The following is a 13,872-nucleotide window of genomic DNA, read 5'->3' as shown; positions in this document are numbered from 1 at the left end:
TTTGAAGCTACCTCGAAAAAGCACTGCAAATCAGTTACACCCTAATTGCGTTCGACAAAAAAACGATTCTGAATAAATCTGAACGTCATCAAGGGACCTGCTCTTGAATGCTTGACTTGCTCTTGAATGTTTGTATAATCCTTGCTTCCTATATTAGTTTCTGCAATTAAAATCATATTGCAAGGTATTGATATCTGTTTCTGAAAAAAATGCTATTTCATTTGAAATAAAGGTTTAATCATCAATATTGGGTCAAAATTCACCATAAATTATTCAGATTATCAGATTCTGCAACAAAGTACAATTGCTCAACAAGGTTTTGTTTGATATATTTTTACTACCTCTTAGAGAATGGTTCTAATTTTGAAAAGTGGCTCTTTTAATGGGTGGATTAGTGCTGCGTCAATAGTGCTTGCTTCAATAATACCCATTGTTTAAGGACGTACATCCAAAATAGAGAAAATTTTAACAGAAAGAAAACTTTGTTAGAAAAGGGATGTTAATGCTAATGCTGTTTTACAAAAAAGAGAACGTCAGTATTACAAAGATTATTTCATCAACTCTTGAGATATTCTTTAAAAGAAAGATATCGCTTATTGTTAAAATAGCAGAAATTTGCTCAGAATTTAAAAGGATAATGCAATTGAACAACAAATAATTTTCTTGAGTCCAATTTTGAATGTATAGGTTGTTGTCCAAGATTTGCCGCTGATTTCTGCAGTTCTTAGTGTTCTCATAAAAAATAATTTAGTGTTTTTTTAGTTAAATTTTTTCATTAAAAAGATCAATCATATCAGTTCATTCAAAAATTTTATTTATTTTGTTTACTATTCTGTATATAATAATTGTTACTATTTTTTATTTGTTTCACAAAAACTCTTCAGATTAAAAGGCTATTCTTATTGAATTTAGCATGAAGTGGTCATAGCAATTGAAAAAGAAACTGCATCAAAAAAGTTTTTTAAATAAAACTAACAATAACATCATAATTTCGTTCCTTTTAGAGAAAGATCAGATCAGTAAAAATTGTTACCGGGAACTGAGACTCGGGGCATTTGAGATTTGAATGATGAAACTTTCTTGCTGATTTTTTCGATTACCATGGCATTTATCACAGACATTTCATGAAATGTCTGATAAATGCCATAGTCAGAGTAGAATTCAAACTTTGGTGTGAACATAATGAATTCAATTCCATTCCCCCGTTAGCCCCCTTTACCAATAAAAATATAGCCCACCACCAACGTCACCCAATGCAATTAAAGGACTGCGGGTAAACCCCCCCCCCCCGCCCAGTGAAAGTATAGACCCATAAATGGAATTACAGCCCATCCGACGTCACCCCAATGAAGTTAAAAGGATTGCAGTCACAGCGTATTGAAATTTTACCCCCCAATAAAATTAAAGCCCCATAGACAAAGGTTTCGTAAAGAACCTCAATTTTTGCCGCCTCCAAACCATAGAACCAGCATAGACAAAATCTGAAATTAAATAACAGTAAAAACAGTAAAATAACAGTTAAATCATCAATAAATTCGCAAGTACTTTTAAATTCTGCTTCTAAAGGTCATAATGGTGATGTTTTAAATGCTTTAAATGTTTTTACTGGTTTTACCTCGTATTTACTGTTTTAACCCAATAAACGCTTTTTTCATGTTGAAAATTGAAAACCTTCAATATTTCAAAATCGTATTTGAAAATTTCCTTTTTTTCTGATTTCATTAAGAACATGATGAAAAGCAAAACACCAATGTTAATTCTAATTTCAGAAAAAAAATCGAAAATGCTTTGGAACTTAATATTGCACAGCCATGTTCCCTTGGGCCTCCATGAGTCAATCTCATTAGATTGCGCTCAGACTATTCAGTAGGATTTTTTTAAAAAGCCTGAATTTTAAAATGCAGTTTTTCATAATGATTTGCAATGTTTGTTGTTATTATAATTTATAAACAAATACATACTTTTTAGCGAAATTGAATTGCTGATTTTTTTTTGCGTTCTTAATAGAATTGCAAACAGAGAAACTCAATTCGTAGGAATTTGGAATGGCAAATGTACAGTTAATTATCATTCAGAGATTATTGTAACCTCATAGTCGCGAAGTAAGCAAGAAATCAATGGCGTTATGGAAACGTTGGGATGTGTACTCAAATTGGTAATAAACTACTGGAACTCTGAACTGTAAATTTTTAGGATTGTCAATCGCACCAAAATGTATACCTATGGAATCCTATCCAGATCGTGTTAAATGATACCCTTAAAGCTATTTCAACATTTTACCAATTTATACTTTCTGCTTTTTTTTGGTCATATAATGATTGCTAAGCTTTCAAAACCATCTATGATTTTATATTATCTTCCAAAATCAACTATCTCAGATTGAGGTTCCAGACGGAAGCGATCTCTCATCACACCGTTCCAGACCAAACTGACCTCGGATCAGACCAATCAGACCAAACTATCTTCTGATAAGACTAAAGATTTGCACTCGAGGATGTCTCTGGTCAAACTTTTCCAGACGAAAATGACCTCTGATCAGACCGTAATGAGACCCCTGTCCAGACTTTTGTTCAACCATGGCGCAGACAAAATCCAAACCATTGTACAGACGCGTGTGCACTTGAAACGATGTCTGATTAGACCATATCCCAATCGAAATGCCAATGATCATATCATAATGCTCGAATGTTTTCAAAACCAAGGCACAAATGTTTGTTCGCTCGAAGTAAACTCTGATCAGACCATCCCCTGATCAAGCGTGTGTTGAGGCAGGTTGATTTCTGGGAAAACGCACGGTGGCAAGCAGACTTGTGAGATGCATGGTCACAAGAGAACAAGTGAGCCAAAAATAGATTCAGACAACCTCTGGTTCATATATATGATCTCGGAAAACAGCACATATTTCAGTCGGAAAAATCAGCTTTTTCGCTTTGTTTCCTTTATTTTTCAGATGAAAAGAAATTTCATTGGGACACGGAGTTGTTTAAAGTGAACCGATTAGATCATAAAACAAAAAATGCAGGCGATACTTCCCTGGAAAGAAAGATCGTATTGCACTTGAAAAAATGAACTTTTTCGTTTATTTGATTTTCGAAAATTGAGAAATAAAACAGGGTCATTGAGTTGTTTAAAGTGAAACAATTTTAAACCCCAGACTACTGAAATTGTAGATTGTAGAGCATTTATGTTGATTGTAAAAAAATTGAAGCTTTGTAGGCGGTATACTCAGCAAACAGTGAGTGTGTGTCAACTGAAAATATTCAAGAAATTTTAATGAAGCTTAGGTTTCTTAATTCAAATTGGAAAGTTAATTACTAAATCTGGGTTGACATTTTTAATTCATATGAACTTTTCGGACTTCTTGCATACAAAATAAATAAAAATAAATTGGACATGATTTTATCCCTGTTCACTTTTTTGCAGATTATATATAATCCCCTTAATTTATGTACTCTGTGAGAGCTCTTATTAACCCATTTCTAAAACTGAAGTCTCTTTTTTCTGTCGGTAGACAGAGATTTCTTAGATTTTTGCATTATTTTAGATGCATTTTTTTGTAGGAATAAAAACTTGAATTAAGCTGGCGCAAATTATTTTTTGCTGGTATAGATTTATGCCCGTTTCGTTTTAACTGTAACTTGTCAGAGCAGTAGGTTTGATAAAATTTTAATTTAGCCTTGAAAAAAACGCTTCTTAGAAAATTTTTTGAAGATTGTAGGAAATTAGAGGCCGACGTCCCGAATCATCATAGCTGAAGTTAAGCTTCAATTGCGACCAGGAAGGGATTTTGAATCTGAGAAATGTTAAATTCGTTGTCAGTTGACCTTAACTATTAACTTTCAGCTTTGAGGTTCCTTCAGTTTTCTGATACTACTTTATGAATTTTTTCAGTGAAGAGATAATTTGATCGAGAGTCAACATCAAATATTGTCATCATAGCAAAAAATAAGATTCCCAGTTTATACCGGTTATCAGTTAATATAATCAGTTAATCAAACCAAAAAACAAAAAAAAAATGTCCGGGCAGGGTTAAGTGGAGGGCGAATCTTTAACAGTTTTGTTGTGAGTGTTTCTATGGTCTATAGATTTAAGTTTCCGAGAAAAACTTGGAATTGTTTGCATCATTTTTACGTGCAATTTATCATATGGTCATTAAAGAAATTGGTCTCCCTATTGTCGACAGAGCAATTAGAAATTAGTTGAATTTCATTATGTAGTTTTATTTAACCGTTACTTTTAGCAAAGACTTCAGGAAGCATCATATAAAAACTTACAGGATGAAACCGGACTTGATTGTATCCCTATTATTTATTTTGGCGGAGAATATATAAAGCTTTTTAGAAACCAAGAATTGGATTGTATTGGTAATCTCTCGTTTTCACATCTTTTTTTTCATGACATTGATCTTTCAAAACGTGAGATCCAAAATTAGCTTTAGTATTTCTTGAAGTGTTTAGATTGGTGCAACTGCTTGAAAGCCTTCACTCAAGGGAAGAAAGTTGTTTTAGGGTGTTTGAGATCAAAATTTTGCAATTTTTTGCGCTTTCTCGTCATTTTTGGAAGATTTTAAGAGCCTACTCCGAAACAGAAGTTTGTAAAAATGCCTTTTGCAAGACATAATTACTTTTTATGACCATTTTAGGAGCTATTTGTTCTGGTACTTCAAACATAAACACGCAAATCTTTACGAGTTATTACAATTTGTTTTTCAAAACATCACGAGATTTAGCAATTTTTTTGACAAAACTTGCAATTTTTTTAAAAAAATTTTGACAATTATTGCCATTAATTATGTTTTTCTAGCCCAAGGAGCCAGGAAATCTCATTAAGGGTTTGATATAAGGGTTTTTGGTTACAGAAAAACCGAGTCTTTCCCATCATGACCCCCTTCCAGCTTAGTGGTCAGATAACCTATACCCCCCCCCCCAAAATTCAACTTTTGTGGCAGATACTTGCATATCAAAGATCCAAATGCCTCCTCCTAATTACATCACTCATCAAACGAATAGTTACAAAAAACAGTTGAATGCCAACAATTACCCTAATAAACCGTGATGACACGGCACAAACAGCTCATAAATACATCTTTTAGGGTTTCAGATATGCTATAATGGTCAACAGCTCCAAAATAAAAAAAAACAACTACTTGTTATCATAAGTGAGTAGACACCTTTGTCTGGGGAAAACAAAACAGCTTTAAAACTGCTCTGCAAAACATTTTGGTACACATCCGCAAATGATTTCTAAGAGAAGCGAGAAAAGGGGGTATACCAAACTTGTCGTTAAGCAATAACAAAGCAATTTTCTTTACAGGGAGCTTCTCAGCAAACAACCAATGCTTTAACTCGTTTGTGAATTTTGTTCCAATGACTGTCCTATAAGCTTGCCTTCACGTGCCGCATTTTCTTTACAGCCGTTTTCACGGACAATTCATGAAAATTATAAGATCACAACAACTCCTCATCAAGTCTGAAAAATCCAACATTTGCCTAATAGCTTCGCGGCTATTAATTAGGGGGCAAAATGTTTAGCAGGTTGTAACGGAAAAATCCCAAAATCTTTAAAATCCACAAAAGTTCATTATCATAACAAATTAATTGCCACAAAACATCATGAGTTCCTCCGGCTTTAGTATTTTTCTTGGCAAGGAAAAACATTGTTAACGCGCCGCAAGTCTTTTTATTATGCTCATTACATAGGTTTTGAAAAGCATTTTAAGCAAAAATTCGTTGAAAAAAAAATTGCTCTTGATTAACATTTTTGAAATAAGTCCGCCATAAAAACAAACCGTAAAAATTTTAAATCTGACAACCCAGTGAAACGAAACTTGATACACCTTGCCATGTCATGCAAGATCTTGCCAACTCGTGCAAAACTTGACACATCTTGCCAAGATCTTGATAGACAAAATTTCTTGGAACACCTTGATAAGATCTTGGCAAGATCTTATCAAGGCATGTCAAGAAATTTTCTTGGCGTAACTTGATAAAATCTTGATAATTCTTGACACATAGAAAAACTTTTTCTAAGCAACCCGAAGCGACTGGGTGGAAAAATGAACCAGGAATCCAGCGAAAAATCGGCCATGACCAGACAAACCAGACAACAAATAGCTATTTTGGCTCATTACAACGTAATATATATTCAATTGCGGTTTCCTCAAAAGTCAATGGGACCTGTTTTAAGTTGATAATAAGACAGAACAACAAAAAACAAGTACAAAATTTGGCAAATGCCAAAAGCTAAAAATCTCTAGGAAAACTCCCAATAGCGAAGCCATGAAACCATTAATTGAAACTTTAAACATCTAGAGAGATTTAACTTTCATTCTCTACAAAGAAGATGCAATCTGTCTTTTGTTGATCAAAGCAGCAAGTTGGCCGAATCTAAAAAAGTGGCAAACTCAACGATAACTGTTACTTTCTTACAACAAAAAAATAAGAAGACATATGATCCATTAGGTATAAGCTGAAAGTATTAACTAAGTTTACTTGCACCATTAAGGGAGGCCAATTTAATATTTTAGAAAAACTCTCAATCATGAGACTACAAGAAACAACAAATGCAGTGAAAATGCAAGAATTGAAGTCAAATTCACGAAAACTCTGCGCAAGCCGTTAAGACTAAGAAATTTCTTCTGAAGACGCAAATTTGCCGAGCGTTGTTTTTTTGCTGTCTTGTTTTTTCAACGCTTGCTTTTTTGTCTTATGTCATGTTACAATTTTTTAAATTTTTTTGGGACCTTAGTGGGGGCCTTCACGGTGGCGGTCCTGTATAAGGTGTGTACTATGTACATACCGAGCTAGCATCCACTTAAAAATTTCATTATACTGGAAAAAAGCGGCTCATTTGTTGGTTAATAAACTAACGGGAGCAGTATTTTCCGACATTCTTGATAATTCTTGATAATTCTTGCTATTTCTTGATAATTCTTGCTTAATCTTATGATTTCCTGCTACATCTTGTTTTTGGGTGCTATTGAATTTTTAATACTTGATATATCTTACCATGTCATGGTTAATCTTTCTTGGAAATCTTGCCAAGATCTTGTTTCTTGACAGCCATGCAAAAAACTTGCAAGTTCGTACATATCTTGGTGTTTTCTTGGTAAGTACCATGGCAAGATCTTGGCAAGATTTACCAAGATTTAGTATGTTCTTATCAAGATGTACCAAGTTTCGATTCACTGGGAAACGGCTCACATAAAAACCTTAAAGATTTATCGACTAGATTTTTTGCTTTCAGGTGAACCGCGTGATCACAAACGAAAATTATTATCGATTGACTGAAACTACAATTGCCTCTGAAAAATATATCATTAGTTTCCGCGCAGTTGCACCATTAGAGTTGTTTACATAAAAGATTGCAAAAGTATTAGAAGTTCTCACTTTCCAACTATCACTAGTTCAGAATCAGTTTTCGTATTCTACTCTTTTACAGCAAACGAAAAGTCTTCGCAATGATAACGGCTCAACTCAGATGAATTGATTCTATCAAATGAATGGCCTTAGGCTGGCTCAAGTCGGATTAAGCTTAAAATTAGGCAAACTAAAATTATAGCTCAAGAGAAGGAATAGGAGGGGAAAAGAGCAGGGTCTAAACTGACTAAACAATTCAAAAGTTTGATATTCCTCCTCAGCAGTTTTAAGTGAAAGACTACCAATGCTCAGAGAAAATTTCATCGACTTTTCACCTTTGAAGTTGACCAAAATGACGAATTTGGGGAGGAAAGATCAAAAAGGTCAAACTTGTCAAACTAAAAAAGCACAAAAAATTGCTTAAAGACAAACACGATCCAACTAATTCTGAAAACTTTGTTTGGGATAAATTAAAACAATTACAAACGCCGGAATTATAGTAAAAGTAGTAAAAGTGATCATACATTTGATGGTATTAAAGCATTCTGAAGAACACTTCAATTTTTCATTTGAGTTCAATTAATTCATTTCATTCAACCAGCAATATTTAAATTTTCATTAGTGATTTGATTTTGTATTACGCTGCTAGAGCAGAAAATCACATCGAAATCCCAAAACCATGCGTCAAGAAGTTAAATCAGACAGATAACAATGCCAAAAAAACGGGTAGCAGGACCTTCCATGAGAACATTACAACGAAGCTGACAGATTGCTAGAAATACTTCATAGACCTGCATGTTTATAGCAACAACAAAAAACTCATTCGGAGTGATGCCAACTAACGGAGAAAAACGAGACTTTCGCATTATAGCTACATTCCGCAGATTAATGCTCAGATAACCTAACGACCATCCAATCATGGCAATTATAGCATAATGGAGGGCTATAATTTAATGGGGGGGGGGGGGGGGGGGGGCTATAATGACCCGCAAAACTTTTTTTGGCCATGGAATGGTTTTCAACGTTCTAATGTGACAAATATTAGCAATTTCTTTGAAACTTTCTTTTTTTCAAGTTTATTGAAAATTTTTTGTCATTTTTTACGTTTCTCTAGCATCAACGGCCAAAAAATTTCAAGGATCAGGAGTTTGATATTGGTTACTACATAATTTCACAGGTAATATAGTGTCTTTCAAGAACTCAATATCACGAAATTTAGCATTTTTTCTAATGCAATTTTAAAAAACTTCTGATAATTTAGTTTTTCTTTTTCCCAGTGGCCGAGAAACCTCCTGTAGGGTTTGCTAGTTTTCTGTTGCATAGTTTCTGTTGGCATTGAAACAGTTTTCAGATTTTTAAAATCACGCATTTCAGCAGTTTTCTTAAATAAAACCTGAAGATTTTGTCTTTTTGTCTGCGATTGTTCAATCCATCTGCTGCTCAGGGACAATAGTGCTCAGTTTTTTTCATTCAATTCTTCAGATTGTATTACAGGACCTGTCTTGCTCTGTTTTTGTGAGACTTTTGCGCACATTTTCATGACTTTGTGCTCTTTCATAACGGTATAAACAGGTAAGGCCTGTTTGTGCATTAATGTGCATTAATTTTCTTTGGAGGCTCAAGGCTGGCTTTAGCTGTATTTCAAGTGCTTATTTTATACAACTTGAGATTTTTCTCATGTTTTTCTGATATTTTTGCCTTTTTTAGATATTCTCGAGTCTCTAGGGCCAACTAACTTCCTCTGGTGTTTAGGTAATAGGTTACAGCAGTTTGTGATGAAAATGGAATGATTTTTAACAATTAAGTAAGTCGTATTTCACCGACGTTTTTTCATGAATATTGAAATTTTTTGTTTGTTTTGTAGGTGTTTGTTCCTTATGAGATGTCAAGCCCAGGGGCCAGAGAAACTCACCAAGCGTTTAATAATAGGTTAAGGCATGTTTTCTAGTGGCAGTGGATGGTTTTCAAAATTTTAATATTACACAGTTTTTCATCTGTCTGATGAAATTTGCACTTTTTTTCAAGTTCTCCTGTAAATTTTTATTATTTTTTCATATTTTCTTCCTCAGAGGCCAATTAAACTATCCTGGGTTTGATATTATGTCACAGCATAGTTGCTAAGGCCAGTGGAAAAAAATTCAGTATTTTCACATCACGAGTTTTGCCATTTTCGATGAAACTTAAAACTTTTATCAAATTTTCTGAAAACTTTTGTCATGTTCTCGATTTATCTGTCTTTATTAGCCAATTCATATTTTTCGAATAGGATATGTTATTGAATAACCCCTGGAGACAATGAAATGGTTCTGAAGAAATTAATATTGGAAATTTTTGGCAACATTTCATTGTAATTTGCAATTGTCTTCTGTTTTCGACGTCATTTTCTGAAATTTTCAAGCTTTACGGTCCAATAAACATGTTGAGGTCTTTCAGATAGGTCACTGGGCAGTTTTTAAACACACAAAAATTGTTTAATATTTGAAAATTGAGAAAATCTTTTTAAATTTTTCAATTTTCAATTTTTTTTAATTATTTGTCATGTTCCCTGTTTTCTATCTTTCTTCGCCAAAAAGTCGCTTTCAAAGCTTGCACGTCGATTAGTGGTGTATTTAAATTGATGAAAATTCGCCTTGAAGCTACACGATTTTCAGCATTGACTATATTTTTGTTTAGTTTGTTTGATTGTTTTAGCTTCTCAACCTTTAATAATGTTTTGTGTTTGGTCTCGCATTGTTCAATTGATTTGCTAGTCAATTACAGTATTTCTAAAACAGTTTTCAATTCTTTGGATTGTATTTTATATATTTCCTGCATTTTTTTCCTGAGAACTTCTTTTTTAATTCATTTCTATTAGTAAACCCTCCGTTTTCTGTTGGTGAGACATAGAGTTCCTAGCCACTGTGCTTGTTCTGATGTATTTTTCTTGGTAGCTAAAAGCTTAAAAATAGCTCGTGTATGTTTGTGAAAACTCGCAGTGTAAACAGAGATCACGTGCATAAACGTTGAACGACTTAAGTCGACAAAACTTAGTCTAATAACAAAGTTTATTCCCTAAATTTAGAAGCAGATAAAGGTAATTTCAGAAATTTTCGTCATTAAATAAACATTAATTACACCAGGCGTGAATTTCAATAGATTTAAGTGTGGTTTTTTATTTCAAAGCGCTTTGAGTTTAATTACCCCTAATTTTTAAAAGTACTTACGTTGACAGCGTGAAATCTTCTTGCGAAATTTTGTAAGTGTTTTCGAAATTTCCTTGTTGTGATCTACGCTCACGGTTTGTTTCTTGTATGTTTAAAAATCCAACGAAAAAAAATTAAATTAAGCGTTGTTCACAAAAGTGCTCGCAATTAAGAATACATGTAAAAAGGTTGCTTGTGAATTCCACTTAAAAATGAATGCAAATTCGCGCGAAAAATATAGGTTCATATAAAACGAAATGGAAGAAACATCTGTGATCATGCTTTAACTATAAAGGTAAAATAATTTTGCCCTCAATTTCATTGTTAAGTGCAATGTAAAATTAATGTTAAGTCAAGTTGAATTTTATGCACCGCGCAATGTAAATTTCAGAATTTTTTTCGGGGGAATTTGGGACCTACTCCATAAAATTCAATGCTTGGCTACAACCGCCTACAAATGTAATATTTTTATCCTGATTATTGCTTGTGATGAAGGTGAAAAAGTGGGCAAAATTTTTATGCATTGAATGCATTTGTACTCTTGATACTCATAAGTTTGTATGATCTCTTTTCGCTCTGAGGGTTTAATCATACAAAATTGTTTTCAATTTCACACATAATTACCCGGACAAAAATAAGTGTTCGTCGGACCGTTCTGGATCTGGCATATGGGGGTCTAGGGTTATTGGTGTGGCCAATACGTACGTTTCAGTCTGGTCGATCTAACCAACACCCACACTACCATCTGTATAGGCATACAAATCCCCAAATTTCTGCATGGTCTGTCTGTCTGTCTGACTAAGTTCCATATTTTGGTCAGCTCAGACTGCGCATTACTCGAACTTTAGTCTGGGTGTTGGTTTCAGTATTTTTGATTTCACCACAACTGATAAACTAATAACCTCTATTAACCGATGATTTTTTGAGAAAACTGGCTCCAATTAAATTGCAAACCTATTAAAATGTCGGATCAAAGCATGAGAGCACTAAAAATTAGTAGGAAAGTGTGACATGAACTGCTCGGGAAAAAGGATGAAATGTTTAACAACGGAATTAGCAATGAGGTTATTATTCGAACTGTGGGCCTATGATTCGAATAAGTATGCTCATGATTCGAACGAATGCGATTTAACCAACTATAGTTCAATTATGTCGTTTCATGGTTCAAATTGGCTGGAAGAAAATAAGTATCATGCAGACTTCATAGTTAACTAATGAGGTGTTGCCTAATTTTTGTCTAATCATATTTCTTCCACCTCAACAGTATCCCGGGTTGGCTCTTCTTAGAAACCATATCCAAGGCCATAAATGGTTCCATAGACGAAGCGCATTGAATTCGTGTATGATCTTGCTGCGGTATCCAAGAAACCAAATGGTCTTGGATATGGTATCCTAGAAGCCATACACCCATATGTGTCTTGGATATGGTATCTAAGAAGGGTCTATGGTGGTCAACCCCGGATCATTGCCGAGTAATCTGCAATGCTCTTTCAATTGCAATCATCTAACGAGATTTTTCTTTTAATTTTTTTTTGTTTTAGCGGGACGAAGACTGAGTTTCATACCCTTTTCTGGTACATTCCCAACTTCATTTGACTCATTCCCACTCTGGAACGATACAGAGTCCACGCTTGGAGCAAAGGGTGGCTTCGACCCCAATGGAAATGACATAGGATGGGATCGGGTGCCTAGAGCTAGTAAGGGGCCAAAATCCACCTGATCTTACAAAATGAATCATAATTGGTTCCTTGATAAATATATGAGCGCCGGGTCGAATGTCCTCCCTAAAATCCTCCCATTTTGTTGTAAGAGTGGGGTAATTCGTCTATGGGGGTTAAATTGATATAAGAGTGTGGGGGTAATTTGTTCAGAGGGGGTAAAATGATGTAAAAGTTGGGCTGCAATGGGAGGACTTTTGAGGAAATACCCCCCTGACTAAAATTGCCATGTAAGAGTGGGCTGCAATGGGAGGACTTTTCAGGAAATACCCCCTGACTGATATTGCCATGTAAGAGTGGGCTGCAATGGGCTGCAATCGGAGGACTTTTGAGAAATTACCCCTGACTAAAATTGCAATGTAAGAGTGGGCTCCAATGGGCTGCAGTGGGAGGACATTTCTGGAATTATACCCCCTGACAGAAATTGCAATGTAAGACTGGGCTGCAATGAGTAAAATGGTTTAAGAGTTAGAGGATAATTTGTTCAGAGGGGTCAAAATGATGTAAGAGTCGAGCTGCCAAGGGGGGTAAAATGGTATAAGAGTGAGCGGGTAATTTGCTAAGAGGGGGTTAAAATGAGCTAAGAGTTGAGCTGCTAAGGGGGGTAAAATGGTGTAAGAGTGAGGGGGTAATTTGTCCAGAGTGGGTTAAAATGAGCTAAGAGTTGAGCTGCCAAGGGTGGTAAAATGGTGTAAGAGTGAGGGGGTAATTTGTTCAGAGGGGTGAAATGGTGTAAGAGCTGGGCTGCCAATGGGGTGAAATGGTGTAGGAGTGAGGGTGTAATTTGTTTTGATGGGGTAAAATGATGTAAGAGTGAGGGGGTAATTTGTTGAGAGGGGGCAATTGTAACAAATAGTATTCAAATTTGAAGACTGTCAAGAGTTGGACAAGCATTGATGGTCTGCAGGTTAGGTCGATGCAGCTGAGAGTAAAGAGGTTTTGGGTTCAGGACTGACAGTCTTCAGGAATTGGTGCCAAAACAATGTAAGATTGAGGGGGAAAACAATGTAAGAGTGGAGCTGCAATGGGGGGATTTTTTGGGAAAATGCAGTTCAAACATCCTACGCATTTTTGGGCTGCATTGGGCTTCCAAGTGGGGTGAAATGGTGTAAGAGTGAAGGGATAAAAGACAAATTACCCCCACTCTTACATCTTTTTGGTCTATCAAAGGGGGTAAAACGATGTAAGTGTTGGGGGTAATGGAAAAATTATCCCCAAACTTTTACATCGTTTTACCCCTCTTGACAGACCAAAAAGTTGTAAGAGTGGGGGGGGGGGGCTAACCTGTCTTTTACCCCCTGACTCTCACACCATTTTACCCCCGTTGGATGCCCAATGCAGCCCAAAAAGATGTAAGAGTTTTGAGCTATATTTTCCTAAAAAACCCTCCCATTGCATCCCACTCTTACGTTATATTGGGCGGAAACCGGGGCGAAACACGAAATATGACTCAAACCGGCCAGTTTTAATTGGTTAAAAATGAAGTTGATAATTTGCCACAAAGTCTGTACAAAACAACTTAAAATTATTGCGTAGAGTAAATGAGAACCAAATATAAAAAATCGATACGTAAGATTGCCTTTAACATAAATAGTGGGATTTGTGGGAGTGCAA

The 13,872-nt window shown here is 35.2% G+C and overlaps 1 protein-coding gene across 1 annotated transcript in view; it reads left to right on the top strand.

Moving 5' to 3' along the window:
* Window positions 1-13,872, top strand: part of LOC142349137 (uncharacterized) — a 271,437-nt gene that overhangs the window by 27,585 nt on the left and 229,980 nt on the right. Inside the window, exon 4 of the mRNA XM_075400552.1 lies at window positions 12,082-12,237. Within this exon, the coding sequence (XP_075256667.1) occupies window positions 12,082-12,237 (156 nt within the window). The remainder of the gene's footprint in view (window positions 1-12,081; window positions 12,238-13,872) is intronic.

The sequence above is a fragment of the Convolutriloba macropyga genome, chromosome 11, assembly GCF_964194025.1.
Source record: "Convolutriloba macropyga chromosome 11, txConMacr16.3, whole genome shotgun sequence".
NCBI lineage: Eukaryota > Metazoa > Xenacoelomorpha > Acoela > Convolutidae > Convolutriloba > Convolutriloba macropyga.
Note: the sequence above shows the minus strand (reverse complement) of the source record. Positions and strands in the feature narration are given on the sequence as shown.